Below are 19159 nucleotides of genomic sequence, written 5' to 3' on the forward strand. Positions count from 1 at the left end.
TGGGGGAAAAAGGCTGGGGTGGGACAAGCGACAAGATGACCCTTCTTAGAAATCATTTAAATGAAGAAAAAAACCAAAACCAAACCCACCAATAAACCCATAATAAAATCCTGAGAAGTAAAATATGCTGCACCACAACTGCATTTCCTAGAAGTCATGTATTGCTGAGCTACTGATATTGGCATGATTGCTTGAGAGAAGTCTTGATAACTAAGTTACCACATTTATACACAACTGTGAACACGTTGTGACAGCCTGGGCAGCCTCTAGTTAATGAGCAGAAAGACTGAATAATCCTCTAGGTCAGGTTGAAGTTGCCCTGCATCTGCTCCCGTTGCACTTTAGATTGCAAATAAGTGGAAGGTACCAATCAGATATTTGCTGTTTGCTTTTGGTTTTTTCCTTTTGCAGAAACTATTAATTTTTAAATAAGAAGGAAATGTATTTATGTTAAAATTATATATATTTCACTGTGGTTATTAGCTTTTTTTGCAGACAAACATCATTAAAGCTAACACATGCCTATTTAACGGTCAGTAAACATTCAAGTCAGCCACAGCGTTGCTGTGCAGTCTCTCCTAGGTCTTTACAGAAATTGTGCTGTCTCAATCATGATCTAGAATTTTAACCATTCCTTTTTGACAAATAAGTGTAAATAAAAGGAAATATAAAGTACAAAGAATATTTACACTACTATGTGAGTTCCCAAGGCAGTCTGAATAAATATTTTAAGTTGGATTTCGTAAAACCCCTGTGACCTTTCTTTCTAAGATCAGAGAGTGAACGCTTTTGTTTCTGTGAATCTCTCAGCAGAGGCTGGCAATCAAGATTAAATCAGTTTGGGAAAAAATATTGTAAGAGTATAAAACTAATTAAAAAAAAAACCAAAACAGTGCAATTAAAGCAGATCCATTTTTGATACTTGATTCTGAAATTAATATGCCTAGAAGTGTAAAATATATAAATAATCCTTCCTTTGGTAGAAAAACAATGACATCCATGTTACTATGTGCATATGAAAATTTTTAGTTGTCCCAAGACACCTGAGATGGTCACCGTTGGCCTGACCCTGCAGACCTCCAAAACCTTTGGAAGCTCTGTGGAAGCAAATGGCCTTTGCCCATAGGTAGTCTCCAAGTCTTGGATTTGAAGGTTTATACATAGTTAAAAGAAGTTTTTCTCCAAGATTTGAGTTTTTATTAGTGATCTTATTGTGTAAGTTAAGGAGGAAAATATTTGAAAGGATTAATTGAGAATGTCAAGTCTTTTTCCCCTGAGAATAAATTCTTTTTGACTAGAACAGGAGACAGTTAACTTCTGAAAAGCATCAAGACTGATGATTTTGTCTATATAGCATTGACCTGGAAGCTCAACCATTCAGACTAATAAATCAGGCAATTTATATTTAATCATTAACTAACTCCCGAGCTGAACAGCTGTTCAAAATTAGAAATGGGTCACCCCGGCCAGGATGACATTACAGGCAATCTATAATGCATTAGAATAAAATTATAGTGATTTTTAACTGTCTGGAAATTTATTACACTGCATGTTCCAACTCTTAAACCCTTGTTAGCCAATGTCACTAGTGATTTATGGTGCTTGGGTGGTATGGTAAAATTACTGAAGATTTAAATAGACAATCGTTCTATGTTTAGTAAATCTTCAAATTTCAAAGCTACTTTGGAGAATGAGCTGGGTGCTCTTTATTGTTTATGACTTACCAGTCAGTGACAACAAGAGGAGAGAATGGATAAATCGAAAAGCCCTCTTGTAAATTAATGGATTTATTGTCTTGTTGCCTTCAGCTGATGATTTAAAGAAGAATCCAATTACTTCTGTAGGCAAAAATGGATGTCTAAAATACTTCAAAACAAAACTGCTACGTTACAAAGATTGCTGTTAGCACTTTCAGCAGGAATAGTCCTTTTAGTTATCATTTGTTGGGCATCTCTTATGAATGTAACTGGGGTTTAGGAGGCCTTCCCACACTGAGTTCCTGTGTTTACACTGTGAAACATTTAAATGCTAACTCTTTTAAGCATTTTACTTTGATTGAAGATACTTCCATTTTCTTAGTGGATATTTTTTATTCCTATTTTATAACAAAAGTGTTTGAGTCTTCTGTTATTGTAGAATTCTGTGTCTGTCTATGCAGCATAGGATGTTTAACCATTTCAGTAAATATTTCTGAGTGTTCTGAAAAATATAGATGGAAAATACTTCATGAATCTCAAATTTAACAATTGTTTTGTTACTTTGGTTTTGTACACATAGAAATTTATTTTTAAAATGAGTTATTTGAGATTGATTTTATACATTTTTAAGGCTTTCAAGAATGAGCACATCTAAAAATAATCTTTTAAGCCTTCAAGCAGCTAGCACCAGCAAAATGCAAGCATTTTACATGAAATTATTTGAAGTATGGAGGATACTTTCTATTCAGTGATTTTCATTGATTTTGATTACATCATGTAAAGAACTGGAAAAATATGTTTTGATTACTGTCATTGCTCTGAAAAATAAATGTACGGACAGTGGGTAAAGGACTGTCCTTATAAGTTTTTCAGCAGTGTGTTTTCCTTCTTTCATGCTGGTCCTGTCTTTGCTTCAGTCCCTCTGCTCATTGCAGAATGATTTCCTGAGGTTTCCCTGATGCAAGTGAACAAACTGTGAAACAACTTTTATTTTATCCTGAGTATTTCAAACAGTGCAAACAACAAAGAAAGGTTATGGCAGTCTATTCCAATTTTACATCTAGAATTTAATCAGTTTGAAGATTACTCTAATGGATGATCAATTTTTACCTTCCTTTCCATGCTGAAACTATTTGAGCATACATTCATGCATACGATCATTCCTTTGCTGAGAACTGTGTACACAGAACAATCAAAGTATAATGTCCCAAATACTGCTAGTTTGTTTTTTACACCATGTCATAAAGTCCAATTGAAAAGATAATGATTTGATCCATATCTTAAACATTAACTTTCTTTAAAGAAGTGTGCTGGTTTTGGCTGGAGTAGACTTAATTTTTTTCACAGTAGCTAGTACGGGGCTATGTTTTGGATTTGTGCTGAAAACAGCCTTGATAATTCAGGGATGCTTTCGTTATTGCTGAGCAGTGCTCACACAGTGTCGAAGGCCTTTTCTGCTCCTCACCCCACCCCACTGCGAGGAGGCTGGGGGGGCACAAGAAGTTGGGAGGGGACACAGCCGGGACAGCTGACCCCAGCTGACCAAAGGGATATCCCAGACCACATGACGTCATGCTCAGCACATAAAGCTGGGGGAAGAAGAAGGAAGAGGAGGGAACACGTTCAGAGTGATGGCATTTGTCTCCCCAAGTAATCATTATACATGATGAAGCCCTGCTTTCCTGGAGATGGCTGAACACCTGCCTGACAATGGGAAGTAGTGAATGAATTCCTTGGTTGGCTTTGCTTGTGTGCACGGCTTTTGCTTTACCTGTTAAACTGTCTTTATCTCAACCCATGAGTTTTCTCACTTTTACTCTTCTGATTCTTTCCCTCATCCCACTGTGGGGGGAGTGAGCAAGTGGCTGTGTGGGGTTTAGTTGCCGGCTGGGGTTAAATCATGACAAGAAGATACTTTCATTTCTCTGAAATTCTTTAGTCACCAATTCAACTTTTTAAATAGACAGTGGGCTGTCTTTACAACATAACTGGAATAAAATAACATCTTTCCCTATAGCTACTAATCAGAAATCATCAATATCTGAGACTGTTCCTGACTATTCATCAAAAATATCCCAGGGTAAGTGTGGCTAAGATGAACTCTGCAAAGTGCACAAGGGATTCCAGAAATAGGGGCACTCAGGGCAGGGGAATGAAGAAAACAGTTTCTAGAGTTAAACTTTGACAGAATCGTTGAGGCTGGAAGGAACCTTCTAAGATCGTCTAGTCCACCCCCCACTGATTAAACTGCGTTGGTTAGACCAGATTGTCCAGGACCATGTACCATCGGGTTTTGAATATTTTGCAGGACGGAAACTCCACAACCTCTCTGGGCAACCTTTGTGTTTGACCACCGTCGTCTTCCCTTCTGTGGAAATTCCAAATCGTTACAGCTCTTAACTCAGTGACATTTCTGTAGCTAGTAGGTAAAACAAGCCAGACAAGTAAGAGGAAAAAAGCCTGCAACTCTTCTGCTTTGCCTCTGCCATTGGAAAAAAGCATGAGAAAAAAGTAGAAGTCACATTTTTGTTGAGGTTGAAACAGCTTTTTCTCCTTCCTTTTTTTTTTTCTTCTAATATTCTTGTTTCTTTGCCTTTTCTGAATCCTGCTGGAAATTATTACACTTTGCACAAGGCAGTAGTATGCCAGATGCTGCCAGTATTACCGTGTGTCTGCCATACTGTATCTGATCTAGACAAAAGCAGTGATTACTGAAAAAAAATCAGACAGGGGAAGGACATAGAATGCTTGATGAAGAGCTCCATCCTATTTTTTTCAACTTCAAAGACTTCAAATCACCGCCAGAGAGTATGGATTTTTTCCAGCCTTGCAGTCTTAGGAAGCGTATCTCTTGCTGACAGAGTACCTTTCCTGTTGTACTTTTGTGCGCTTCTGGTTTTTAATGTGGAGGTTAAACATTCTGTCACTTCCAAGTTGTTCAAGAGATAACATTTTCTAATTTTGCTTTGCAGTCTGAAAACATGCATTGGAGCCAGTCCGTCAAAGACCTCAAAGTACAAAAGAAAACTTTATGCTGTGACATCTTATTAACAGCAGCATTTGTGTCTTACTTTGGACCCTTCACAAAACAGTACTGCCAGGAACTGATGGAACATTTCTGGATTCCTTTTCTAAAGTCATAAAAGGTAAAATTTACTGTACAAAATGGGAGTCTCCAGTGAAGAGTCTGTTTTGTTAAAGTTGCTGTCTTTAAAAAATTTGAAGTACAGATCTGTATTTAAAAGTGGCTCTTTGCAGGAATTTGATTTCCAGTGTGTGTATATATATATATGCATATATATGTGCACACATACACACACACGTACTTTCCTCAGATTACACATACATTTTGAGAGGAATAGAGAGAGAGGTTAAGTTCTCTTTGGCAAAAGAAAATCCCTTCCTGTTCCAATTCTCAATGCCAAATTCTGTCCTTTGTGACACCTGTGTAACAGCAAATGCTATAAATAATGATAGAGCTGTATAGAGAGACCTATTCTGCTTAGCTTTACAGCTCCAGGAAGACCATATAGTTATGATAATCCCCATTTCTCTGTACATGGAGGAAACAGTGATAGTACTCAATAAATGCCTAGAGGCGTAGAGTTGTCTCTGCTTTCTTCAGCAGAGAAGCAGCAGAGACAACAGAAAGAAAGCTTTCTTCGTCCTTCCTTGTGAAGATTTGGACTGTTCCTTTCTTCCTTACTGCTGAAAATGCTCCTCACTTCTTCCTACTTGTTTCCTATTTCTCATGTGCCACAAATGACAGCATTATATCACGATTAATGTAGTTTATTCTCTGAAATATGTGACATATGGAACTCCTACTGCATTTTAAATCAGAAAGCTAAGGCACAGCAGGCGAGCTGAGTTGCCTGAGGACACTCTGGAAACACAGTTAAAGCCAAATCCAAGCTTCCCAAGGTCAGCACTCAGAACTGGGGGGGCATCTTTTTCTAGACATTTGCTTTGTGTGAGAGTTTAATGGTCACTAATTTGTGTGGAGCTTTGTTTTGCCTGGAACATCTCCCTGTCCTTTTCTACCAAAAATTTGTCTGCAGATAAAGTTCTTTCTCAAAAACCTTCTTCTACCTTGCAGCCTAATGCTGATAGGTAGAAAAAATTACCCCTGTATATTTGTTTTCAGTAGCAGGACCCTGGAAATAAATGTCATTCTTAACTCTTTTAAGAATCCTCTGAAATGGATTGAACATTTTTATAAATAAAAATAATCCATACTGTTACTTTTTAAGATGCTTTCACTGAACAGCAGTGAGATAAAATACCTCATTTCAGTTTTGATTGTTTTCCTGCAAGTGGGGAAGTGTGGAAAAGAGGAGAGATAGTCCTCTTTAGAAAGAACAACAAGTAGTTCTATGCTATGAAGTTATCAGCTTTGTGGCAATACTGGGATAATAGATGTATCTATATATTAAAATAGTTTTCTTGCATTGTGTGAAAATTTGTATTGGAAACCCTGAAAACACCCCAATGCTGGTGTTTTCCACAAGGAAGTACTTCAGCTCATGGAAATGATTGTATTGCTTGCCTTACAGTCCAGAGATAAAACAAATCATATTTTCAGTCTTCTGGTATATTTAGATAAATGTGTTACACGTGGGAGATAAATATGTTGCATGCTTGCAGAGGGGAGTATATACCTGTTGGTCGTTTTGTGCTTGTATTTTCAGCAAGATCATCAAAAGTTATGTTTATTTTGGGCTCTGTGATTAGAATCAGGGGTTAGAAAATTTAAGGTGGTATGTATTTGTAATAATACGGTCATTATGACATTGTGCCACAGAAACTGCACTAGAGGTATGGTGCCATTCTTATTAACGCTAATAATTGTGCAAATTTGGCTCAACTTGGGTGTATATAATGATTTTCTTTATAAATAACCACCAGATTAACATGCTTTTTTATTTCAGTATGCACTTTTAAAAGAATCTCCAGTCTACAAGGTAGCACTAAGGACTATATATGTCTAGGGAGGAGGAAAATTTTGATGGAAGAGTTTTCAAAACACTTCTGAATGGGGTAGAAGATAGTTCAGACTAAATACTGGCGATGCTGTGCTTTCCTTTAATGTATGGGTTTAGAATTCAATCCAGAAATCACAAATAAGGAAGCCTGGTATAACGTCATGAAGGAATTGGTGGGGGGTTGCCCTTTGCTTCAGTAAGGAAAAATTTAATTCCAAGCATCCGGTATAGATCTTCTTTTATGCTTCCACTAGGCCACTTTTTTTTTCCCCCAAATAACTTAGTTATTCATTCTCTTTTACTCTGTCATGGTGCGTTAGGCCTTTCCCTTCCCACCCATACCCATTCGGTAAGCACTGATTTCAGATGTTCCATTTCATTTTGATTTCATCTCCTTGTAAATACCTGCGACAAGATAATATCCAGCAAGCATGGCTGTCTGACGGCTGCTCTACTGCATGTGGAGACTGCAGCTTCCTTCTTGGCGAACAGGCACTCCCACGAGAACGGTGCCACAGCTGGTGCCACACAGGGAGCTCCAAGGCTGCCTCTGCCCCTGGAGATAGTCCCGTTCTCTGGCTTCTGAGCTTGTTAACACATGGCTGAACTATATTAATAAGATACCTTGGGAATCCTGTATTTATAATTTTTGTGTGGATAAACACTGATTTATACACCAGAAATACCTGCTCAAGAGCATACATGAGCATTGAATTTGCAATATCAGTATCTGTAAACACTGAAATTTATAATACATGGTGGTTTTTTAACTTTATCGAACTATAAATATTTTTATAAATATTTATTTTTCATAGATATGATAAACTGCTGCTCATCACATTTCCTAGTATATTCTTTTGCATCTGAAACTCCATAGGGATCCTCCTTATTTTTCTGCCTAAGAAAGAGCTTTAATTTATATCGGCCCAGTTATCTTGTGCATTGCACTGAGTTGTGTCTTGCTGCTTGGTAACCTTGCTGGATGAATATATTCCACTCTGATTCAAAGGTTCCTGTTCCTGTGACGGAGAGCCTGGACCTGATTGCCACATTGACGGATGATGCTACAATTGCGGCATGGAGTAACGAGGGACTGCCCAGTGATAGGATGTCAACAGAAAATGCTACTATTCTAATAAACTGCAAGCGCTGGCCTCTGATGATAGATCCCCAGCAACAGGGAATTAAATGGATAAAGAATAAATATGGAGCTGACCTTAAAGTCGTACGTCTAGGACAGAAAGGGTATGTGCATGCTGAAGAATTGGCTTTCACATTTACTGACCTCCAGTTCCCCTAATTTTTGTAAGGGATTGGTGTTTGTTGGAATGCATTTACTTGAAGACTTGAAATATTACAACATTGCTGCTTATTTATCCATAGCATCATTTTCCATTTAAAATGGTGCTTGAGAGGGAAGCTTTTTTATGCTGTTTTCAAGTGTTGAGGAGGAAATAAAGTGGAAGTTGAGGTGCACTTCTTGTGAGGGGTAAATCACTTTTTCAATAGGTAAGGTGCAAAGCCTGATGATATGACCTTACTTATACTGTACAGTTTAGTCGGCAGAACACAGCACGTGCACCTTACAGAGGGAAAGATTCAATCCAGTGTGTAGCATTCAAGGCAAAAGCCAATATCAGGTCCTTTCCTGGTAAACAAACATGTTTTTAATTCTCATTGCTATTACTGAATTATATGTAAGTTGATAGCACTTGCATGTAATTGATCTATTCATATCTTTTCTCATGTTTCCTTTGATTTAGGGAGACAACTAGGTAAGATTTAACTGCTCCATTTCAAAGGGCTATCTGAGTTTATTTTACTGAATTCCAGATATAACACACAGTTACACAGCACAGCAAATGGTCACAGTAATGCCGCATTTTTTAAATAAGTGTTAAACATTTAACCTGTCTGCTCCTCTGAATAAGCTCTTTTCCCTCACCTGCCCTGATTTTTTTTTAGTTCTTTTTCCAAACTTCACAAATAATTATGATTTTTTCATTCGTAACCTCTCGTACCCTTCTGCGTGAAGCTGTAGTCTGCTTACTTATCCTTCCACTATTACCTACTCTTTTCTCAGTGCTTGTTGAAACAGAGTTCTCCCAAGTCATTCAGATTCTAACCCTTCAAGAAAGTTTGTCATTTAGACAAGGATTTACCAAAAGCTATAACACAAAAACAAAATCAAAAAATATAACAAAATCTAAAAGATACATGTGCTCTCCCAGCTTCTCTATGTCAATTCCAGTGTGTTCAGTGTGGGGCTCTATCCTCATATTTGCTTATAAGAAAAGCCCCAGCAATATATTTTTTTATTAATATGAAGACTAGCAAGAGCATAGGTAGAAAGATGTTGAACTCAAAACTGTCAAACTCTTAACCATTGGGAAATTCTTTGTGAACAGTTTTGCATGGTTTAATCATGCTCTTTTAGAAAACCATCTCCAATTCTATTATACAAAGGAAATCTTTCTATAACCAGCATTTATCTAATATTTGAGGGTTTGGGGTTTTTTTATTTTTCATGTTAAGTTTTCTAAAGACCATTGAAAGAGCTTTGGCTTGTGGAGAGACTGTACTAATCGAAAACATGGGTGAATCTATTGATCCCATACTTGATCCTCTGCTTGGAAGACATACAGTTAAAAAGTGAAAGTAAGTATACTTGAGTAATCAGAATTTTTCCGTGACAACTGGATCTATATTGCTTTGATTGCCACATTTTGCTTACTACTTCATAACCCTTCATGAAGTTATTTATTTCTTTTTAAAATGCAATGGCTAAAAACTGGTGATGAGTGGATATTAAAATGTTAGTATCTTCACCTGATTGAAGAACAAAATTCTCAATTCACAAATTAGACTCAAAATATAATGTAGACATGCATTTGAGTTTCTCCACCCAAAGTGAAAATCTTTACTTATTTTTACTTCAAAAATGGAACAAAACAAGGATGAGCATATATTATAATTTGGCTTAAAAGAAAAAAAAAATTTCATTTCCATGTTAGTCATCTGTAGCAAAAGGAAGAGCATTGTAAATGACAGACGAGATTTGGATGTAACAATATAGTGTTTTCCAGCTGCAATATCAGCTTAAGAAAACCATGCCTCCACTTTGCAGTGTGTTGCCTTAACTGTTTGTTGAGCCACCCCATGAAACAAATCAATGAACTGGTTTGAAAAGGAAAAAAAAAAAAAAGAAAAAAAAAATCAAGTAAGGCTGAGGAAAGATGATAGAACACGGGGCAGAAAGAAGCAAGCCAGAGATGGGGACTCTTTACATTGGTATTGCTGCCAGTGTCCTGTGCGTCAAACCAGTCCAGGTGATAGTGTTCACAAATCCATTGAGGCAGATGTACGGTGGTGTTACTGTCTCTTCAGTTTTAGCTAGAAGCCTAGTCTGCTAGCACCAAGACTCACATGCCTCATTTCTCATATGAGTGCTCCAAATATCCCAGTACAGGGACTGTTCTGAACTCTCCCTCCCAATGAAAGGGCTACAGCTCTGACAGCCGTGTGAGCTCCACTGCAGAGGTCTGTAGCTGGACATTAGAGTGGGAGATTCGAATTTGAATTGGGTAAGGGAAGGCTGAGTTAATATGTTTCCCCTGTTCTGACCCTGCAGTGGCAGGAGTGGTAGATGGTACAAGTGAGGGTAACCTTATGTTCTGACCTTTTGGGGGGGGATGTCTGCAAATCTCATCTTTCATTCCCATGCCCCCTTTTTCCCTAGATTTTGAGGAATTGTTGTCAAATTTAGAAAATATTATCAAAAATCTTCCCTAAGGTCTAATTAAGATACCTTTAGATACATATTTTCAGGATGATAATAGGAAAAATAAAGGAGCTTGTACGTGGTGCAAGAGAATTTCAGTCTGCAATGTCTTCCATCACTTTTCATTAAAACTTCCAACATGATTGTTGAGTCTTCAATGCAGCTGTCAATCTACAGAATAATGTTGATTTGCGCTTGCATGAGAGTAAACTTGGTAAACCTCATTAAATATTTCATCTGATGAACTGAAATGCCATGTTACTGTCTCTGCTCAAATGTGAAATTTTTTTTAAGCCTGAAAGTGCTCCTCTCTTCTATTCCTGTTTTCAAACAACCCACCAACAAGCTAGATTTTTCATGTTGAAGAATATGATATTTACTATGATAAAAAGTCAGAGATATCCCTGAAGTGTTTCTGGATGGGTCTCAAATGTTACTCAAAGAGTGTTTAGAGTGCTTGCACAGTTTCAGATTGTTAAAAGAGAACATATGAAAGAAAGGTTAAATAAAATGGTATCTAGTTTTGAACAGATTACCCAAGATTTTTCTTGACCCTCCACCCCCCATTTCAGGCACTGGTGCCTGCACAGTAAATCTAAGCGATGCACAACAGCTCAAATCTCCTTGCATACATGAAGCTCCTGGAAGATGCACTTTTGCCCTGCACTGTGAGATCTTGAAATGATTCCTCTCTCTTACATTTTTCAATAGTGGTATTTGAAGTGCTTCAGAGTAAGACCATATAGCTTGCTTTTTAGAACCTGTAGTGAAGAAACTCTACTGAAAATTAGAGTTATACTGGCCTAAAAGAGAGATCAGAAATTGCACAGGCTAACAAGTCTTTAAGGCATGAGACAGAGGGATGTAAAACAATAGAGGTTGGATTGAAAAGGATAAGGGTCACAGCAATATAGTTTTGCATTTACTTAGCAAAGGTTTCTATGTAGCACAACAGAGCTGTATACACAGACACAAGCACAAATGTATGAAGCCATTCAAATATAGGTTCTTCTGGTGAATATTTTAAGCAGCGTTACATGGCATACCATTCTGTGGCTCACTGAAGATGCGGCAGGTCTCCTTTGTGGAGCACTGGTAATATATATACCCCTTTATTACCAAATAAGCAGAGTTTTCCTCATTCTGGATTCATTTCTGTTATTTGTTTATTTTAGTAGTTGTGTCAGGCGCTTTGAATTTTTTTTCCTAATAAAGAAAGACTAGAAAGGTATTTGTGATAGATATGGTGCAGTCCAGCAGTTGAAGTTCATTAATAATTGGAATGTTGCAGAGTATGAAGTAATGAATACTAATTACTCCTTTCATGTCTGACAGCACCCTGTGGACCAATACATCAGCCCAGACTTTAATTTGGTTCTAGTAATGGTTTCATCAATAGTACATTAATTCTGTGTTTGAAAAGATATACAGTTGAACCTGACCCACACAGTAGATACCACTGTCATAAAATGGCCACATACTGACAACAACTGGATAATTACAAATAATTAAATCCACTGAGCTTCAGACAATCCTAATTTTAAGTAAAATATATCTTATCATATCAATCGACAGAAAGCATAGCAAGGGAGATTTATCAACTTGTACTCCTTCCAAAGCAAATTTACTAGCCTGCATATTAGAGAACTTGCTGATCTGTGAAGCAGCTTCATAAAAGTATCTCTCCCCTTCCTTGTTTACCAGGACTGTTCTCGTGTTGGACCCTTGGCTATTCTGTAACACCAGCTTCTGGTATTGTTTCTGAATGAAGCCTGCAAAATAAATTCTCAGCTTCAGAGAACTTCACATATATGTATAAATTTACATTTTCCTCAAAACATGGGTGATTATAGGGTGAACTACAGATACTTGTTATCTCTGAAAATCAGACTTCTTGCTTAAGTGCCTTAGTATATATTTAGAAGACTAATAAGTTTTAGGTGTTCAAGTTTGGACACCTTTCTAATTTTAATTTTGGAGCTGCTAACCTGCCTAGTAGGTCTTAATACACTTTAGACTGTGACCTTATGTTCAAAATGGCTTCAAAATGCTAAGATTTTTTTTTCAAATATTTTAAGATATTTGCTTTAAGAAGAGGGAGAGAAGAAGGAAGATAAGAAAATAATTTCCAAAAAATATCAGTTGTAGTATATAATTTTATGTAGCATGAAAGGCACAAGAAAAACGAAGTAAAATTTAGGTGGAACTTACTAGCAATGTGTGCAAAAATGATTCAAAATGCACATACCTAGATTTTCTGGAGCAGATAAATCAAGGCATAGAAGTAAACAGGTACCAATTCTATACGATGTTGGGTTTTGGCCCTCACCTGCTGTAAAAGGACTGATGCCATTGAATAGGTTTGGTACGGATAGGCTTGAATATTTGAGTTTTATCTGTGTGTGTTTCCTATCCTGTCTCCCCTGCACCGCTGTTTTGGAGATCACTGGATATGAGCATTAACGATAATAGATCAATGTCATTTTGACTCATAGGAGAGAAGATGAAGGAATGAATTCATTGTTCATAAGGCCCCTATTTGCATTCACATGAGCTGTTACACCTGCTCAAATCGTTTGCACATTCACAAAGTGGTAGTCATGTCTCTTCAGTTGCAAGATTAGGTTATTACAAGATTCTTTAAGATGTCTTGAAATTTGATTTATGTGCAAATGTAGCTTGTGTGAACAAGTTTCCATTCTTATGAGGCACGACTATTATTCATGAAACAGCAAGACAATTCACTCAGTTTCTCCACAGGGAGAAGCTTTCCTTGCTTCCAATGTCTCGCCAGCTGTGCAACTTTAAGGCAGTGCTTTTCCCACTGAACTAGTTTGACCAACTTGCACAGTTTGCCTACTGAGAGTGCCTAGTAACAGCTCCATTCTGTGCTTGTTTTCTCCTGATTTATTCAACTTCATTCTCTACATTACTTGTTGGAGTTTGCAAGTCAGTTCCAGAAGCTTTTAATTTTAAGCAGCAAGAACTGAAAGAAGGCTCCTTTGGAAAATGAGTTTATCCCTCTTTCTTCACACTGAAAAATATTGTTTCCTTTTCCTTTCCTGTCCAAGAATTTATCCCATCTCATTCTTGCTGAGCTGATCCAAAACATTTAGCTACAGGAAGTTATCCTACTTTCTGCCATTTAGAGTCATGGCATGTTTTGGAGAACATCTGCCCCGATGAAAGGTACTCTCTTTAATTTTGAGTTGCATGAAAGTATCTGCTAAGAAAAGTTTTTGCATAAACTCTTTAGCCATTTCATGATATGAAGTCATGTTCCTATACTCAAGACTTTTTCATGTTTATGAGATCCTGTCTTTGAAAGACTGAGGCGTTGTTTCCTTAGGCAGCTCATATGCAAGGGAAAAGCAGGTCTTTGTGCCGGTAACTCAAATTCTGACAGATCAGACCAGGTGTTGCACTATTCCTAGACGTCTCATAGCTGAGAGTTTAGTGCTTATGTTAGCTTTTGAAATTTATTTGGTTTTATATTTGCTTTTGCTAAAAATCAGTTATTCCTCAAAGTGTATACAGGATTTTTAAAGTGCTTTATGAATCCCTTTTGAGTCCCTTAATCTACTTTATTTCAAGATCTACAAGAATTTCAGCAGAAAAAAACTAGTGGACAACAATCTCTCTTTAATTTACTTTGTATGTTCTTAAATAACACGGAGCTGGAGCTCACATGAAAGATACTCTGTCTATTCCTGGGTAGAATGCATTAATTCAGTCCATTCTATCTACCTCTGCTGGTGAAATAGGAGGTGTCCTGGTTTCAGCTGGGATAGAGTTAACCGTCTTCCTAGTAGCTGGTACAGTGCTATGTTTTCAGTTCAGTATGCGAAGAATGTTGATAACACTGATGTTTTCAGTTGTTGCTCAGTAGTGTTTAGACTAAAGTCAAGGATTTTTCAGCTTCTCATGCCCAGCCAGCAAGAAAGCTGGAGGGGCACAAGAAGTTGGCACAGGACACAGCCAGGACACCTGACCCAAAGTGGCCAAAGGGGTATTCCATACCATGGGACGTCCCGTCTAGTATAGGAAGTGGGAGGAGTGGGGTGGGGGGAATCGCCGCTCAGGGACTAACTGGGTGTCAGTCGGTGGGTGGTGAGCAATTGCACTGCGCATCATTTGTACATTCCAATCCTTTATTATTGCTGTTGTAATTTTATTAGTGTTATCATTATCATTAGTAGTTTCTTCTTCTCTGTTCTATTAAACCGTTCTTATCTCAACCCACTAGTTTTATTTCTTTTCCTGATTTTCTCCCCCATCCCACCAGGTGGGTGGGGAGTGAGTGAGCGGCTGCGTGGTGCTTAGTTGCTGGCTGGGGTTAAACCATGACAGAGGTTATGAAGGAAAAATTACCAAAAGTAGAACTTATTTTTAGTAATTTCATTGGCAACCATTTTTTTTGATATGCCTTCTATCATGGACTTCCATAAATAGTGCCTATATCTGCTACCTTTCTTCAGAATCCAGAATCCAGAATTAACCTCTAAACAGATACATTTCATTGAAAAAAATGAAGCGATTCTACTGGGTTTCCCCACCTCTGTGTTTATCGTTGTTGCTTATACTCCTTGAACCGTGTGAGAGCAATAACAAAACATTTATTTTTCCCAGATCTGTAATTAACAGAAAACCTAGAACAGCTGCAGTCATAAAACCCACTGACTCATTATGTAGTTTTTGCCTTTCATAGATGATAATCACAGAAATTGGTAATTTATTGCTCCTGTGAATTGAGAACCCATAAAGTAAGTACTTGAATCCAGAACTCTAAAGCTTATTACATTGCCACATAGACCTTCTGAAGTATAGTGTGACTCCCTTAGCAAAGGTTTTTCCACTGACAAAGCAAACTGAAAAGTTGTCTTTTGTCAGATCTCTGCTTGTCTCTTGTCCCTGTGTGTGCACTGAAAGCGAAGCAAAATTCCTCTCTCTGTGTCAAGTTCTGCTGTTTTGTTCCCTCCAGTTGTGGCCAGTTTTGAAGGCTGTGGAGAGACCACAGTATCAGATTTGAAATCCATGTTGCAGAACTGGAAGGTGAATTCATATCTACCTGAGAAATTTGTATTATCTGAAGGACATGACTGTATGGCTAAATTATTTCACTATTATACAAGCACAAGCCAGGAAAACTTGTCTCCAGTAGTTTGCATGGCAGTAGTATACAACATATATGTCTGATGTTGAGTTTTGTGGAGCCACGGGTTTCCTAGAATTAGACTTATTAGGTTATTTTTAGGAATTCACTTGCAGTATATCATAAGTGACTGTCTTTTCTTCCTGATTGTTGGTGAAATGCAGAAGTGCTTCCAGCACGCCATTTCATTTAGCCTATGTCTTCTGGCTAAGGGGATGTCAGAAGCAGGCAAGGATGTTAAGAGCTGAAATATATGTCCCTGACTCTGGTAATGCCCTATGATATCCTAGAACGAATGCAATGTTAAAATTTGTACATAAAATACTTGTTTTATTCATGTGCTGATGTGGCTTTCATTAATTGCATTTTAAGTGTTTTGTATCTATGCTATTGCAATCACTTTGAAGATTAATTTGACTTAACAAATGTCAATTTGAATTTTGTGGAAAAGGTTTATGTCTACCTATGTTCCATTGTATAAACATTCTACTGACCTTTTTTAAACTGAATTTTATTTGATCTTCTTTCTTGGCAGAAAACATTCAAAGCCATTGCCGTACAGAAAATATTGTACTTGTGCTTGCGTGTGGCAGGTGATGGCTGAAGGTTGGCATACCGCTCACTGTGCAAGTGGATGACACAAAGTTGTGGCACCTGCTCACACCAGACCAGATGCGCAGCACACGCTGTAGTCTATAAGCAGTCTTTCCATTTTTTTGGTGCTGTGCCATAAAAGTAGGAAGGTGAACTTTATGTTGCCTCAGTGCTGGGCTCCAAAATGGCACTTCAGTGGTAGTAGTGTTGCTGTATGAAACAGGCTGGCATCTCTCGTTAAAGACAAGGGGTTAGTAAATGCCATCTCTTGAGTAAGGGATCTTATTCAGTGAATAAAAGGTGAACCTTGTCTCACTCATTCTTTCACCCAGCAAATAACTGATTTGGAACAAAACATTTAGTAGCTTGCCTTAAAAAGTGATTTTTGTTGTTCCACTTACCAGCCCTTCCCTCTCCTCTGGTCTCTATCAGTTTGTTATATGCATCTGCTTATTTTTTAGGATTTACTGCTAAGCTATTTCAAAAGATGGAAAAGTGAGCTATATTTAAGAAAATGATTGTAAGAACTAACAGCTATGTCATTAAGGGTTGTTTGAAAACTTTCCTAAGTTTGTGGTAAGTAATGAAGATAGACATTTACCCCTAAGCCACAGACTCTTCAGTACAGCAGTGAATAATCTACGTGTGTCTGCTGTATATGCAAATGAAACTATGCCAATGAAGAAATGCTCTCTGTATTCTTCATATAATTTTGGTGTGTTCAATCATCCTCATTTTGTTTCTTAAGCTGCAGGCACCTAGAGTTTGGTTTGTATCCATTTCCAATGCTGCCAAGATCATGCAGTACACATCTTTTGCAATCTAAGATATTTATGGGTTTTTAATTTGGTGAGATCCCCATTCTTGTGCATTTTATTCCTTCCCAGATATATCAAGATTGAGGACAAAGAATGTGAATTCAACAAGAATTTCTGTCTCACCCTTCACACTGAACTGACTAACCCTCACTACAAGCCAGAACTGCAGGCTCAGACCACCCTCATTAATTTCACTGTCACCAGGGTCAGGCTGGAAGACCAGCTGTTGGCTGAGGTTGTTAGTGCTGAAAGGCCAGATTTAGAAGGAAGTAAGGTAAAGACTAACTTTTGATCTGTCCATTACCCCTTCTGAGATTTTAAGACTAGCATTAATATGCCTGTTTGAATCTGCTGTACAGTAATTGTTGGTAACCCATGTATTAGAAAGATTTTAAGGGTCAGATTCTTCAAAGCGTAGAAAGGAGTTCTACTGATTTGCTCAAATCCATGCTCCCAGAGAGCTGGGCTTGACCTAAAGCTCTGCTAGAAATTAAATTTATTGTGATCTTATTCCCACACTTCTCTCTACTGCTTGGTTTGCTCTGTGCATTGCATTTAATTTACAATGCAGGATTAAAGCCCTCTGCAGTGCTTTGTGCTTCAGTGATCTTGAGCCAATAAGTGCGAATAAAATTTCATGCCAGTCCATAACAGGATATGATGGCACTGTTAGGACCTGGGGCATTTGGTTAATAAATCATAATTTATTCCTGCAAAGATGCAGTTCTGTGGCTGCTGCTGTCATATCAATGTATAGTAACTTATGAATAGGAACACTTTTATAGCTGGTTATAGAAAGGACTTTGAGCAGACTGTGATCTATGAGCTAAAAAATGAAAAAAAAAATACTTAGGGGTGTGAAATGAATAACAAGAACACTTCCTATTTCTCTAGTGTGTCTTTCCAGTTATCTCATGTAATTTACTAACTTCATCCACAAAGATTTGCTACACCTCTTTGAGGTACTGCTGCTTCATGCAAGGGCAAACCAGGTCAGAGAGTTTAATTACCCCTTGAAGAATGAAAGCCATATACTTGGAAACATGATCTGAAAACAGCTGGCCATTTTCCTCTGCATCCGCACATTGTTCCACATGGGGCCGTGTGCTTACAATGCCTGTATCACCTAGGGGCTTTTGGTGCGAGGGTCGGATTCTGATGGAGAGCTCCCCATAAGACTAGTCAAGCTCTTTCACTGTCAGAAGGTCAGTCCCGCTGAGCAGACTACGACCATGCTTTACCACACTACTTGCTGCCGAAGTGGGGTTCTCCAGCCTTGTGCTATTGTTGGATTTCTCAGCTGCCACGTAGATTATCACTTGCCATCTCTGGCAAGATCCCAGTCCTTTTGTGTAGTCTGAGGAGGAAAGAGGGTAGGAGAGAGATAAAGTTCTGGTCTGTGGTGACTCTGACCTTCTCGCTTTGGGTGTCCCAGAACCTTAGTTCTACTGTACTGGGACAGAAGATGAACTGTCTCTTTCAGAAATTAAATTAAATTGATTGATGTAATTCAACAGGAAATATAGCTCAGAAATGATGCAAAACAGTATTTCTTGCTGTGGTTGTTTAAATACAGTGTTTTCGTTCCCTCTGCTAGTCAGTCCTGGCTGAGCAGCAGAACCATTTCAAAATTGAGCTCAGGCAGCTGTCAGCTGCCCAGGGCAGTTTCTTAGACGACAGTGAACTTGTAGAGAAACTCAAATCAACAAGGTCAACTGCAGCAGAAATACAGCACAAGGTGATAACACTTGAACTATTTTTAACAGCTTAAAGTCGCCTGTAAAATGTGTATTATCAATTTTTTTTTGGTAAAACTTTTCTATGAGCTAGGAATACTCAATTCCTGTCTGTCCAGCAAGGGCTGTCCACCCACATATTCACAGTTTCATATCTATGGTATGTAGTTGTCACATATTCATTTTTTTCATTTTGACTTAGGTGCTTGAGTTAGTACTCCTAAGAGAAATAAGTATCAGCATGCAATATGAACAAATGTATTCATATATGATTGCCACGTTTTCACAGGTGAATAGGCATATTGCTGCAGACAACAGTCATTCCCTAAAGTCTGTCTAAGGTAAGAAGCTTGCTTACCTTAAATATTTGCTACTGTCTGAAATAAAGTCCATTTT

The 19159-nt window shown here is 37.9% G+C and overlaps 1 protein-coding gene across 1 annotated transcript in view; it reads left to right on the forward strand.

The window, feature by feature from the left end:
- DNAH11 (dynein axonemal heavy chain 11) overlaps positions 1–19159 on the forward strand; it is a 162381-nt gene that overhangs the window by 117878 nt on the left and 25344 nt on the right. Inside the window, 5 exon segments of the mRNA XM_075041966.1 lie at positions 4670–4843; positions 7692–7927; positions 9218–9340; positions 17097–17301; positions 18625–18765. Of these exon segments, the coding sequence (XP_074898067.1) occupies positions 4670–4843; positions 7692–7927; positions 9218–9340; positions 17097–17301; positions 18625–18765 (879 nt within the window).

This window comes from Buteo buteo, chromosome 2 (assembly GCF_964188355.1).
Source record: "Buteo buteo chromosome 2, bButBut1.hap1.1, whole genome shotgun sequence".
NCBI classification, from domain to species: Eukaryota; Metazoa; Chordata; class Aves; order Accipitriformes; family Accipitridae; genus Buteo; species Buteo buteo.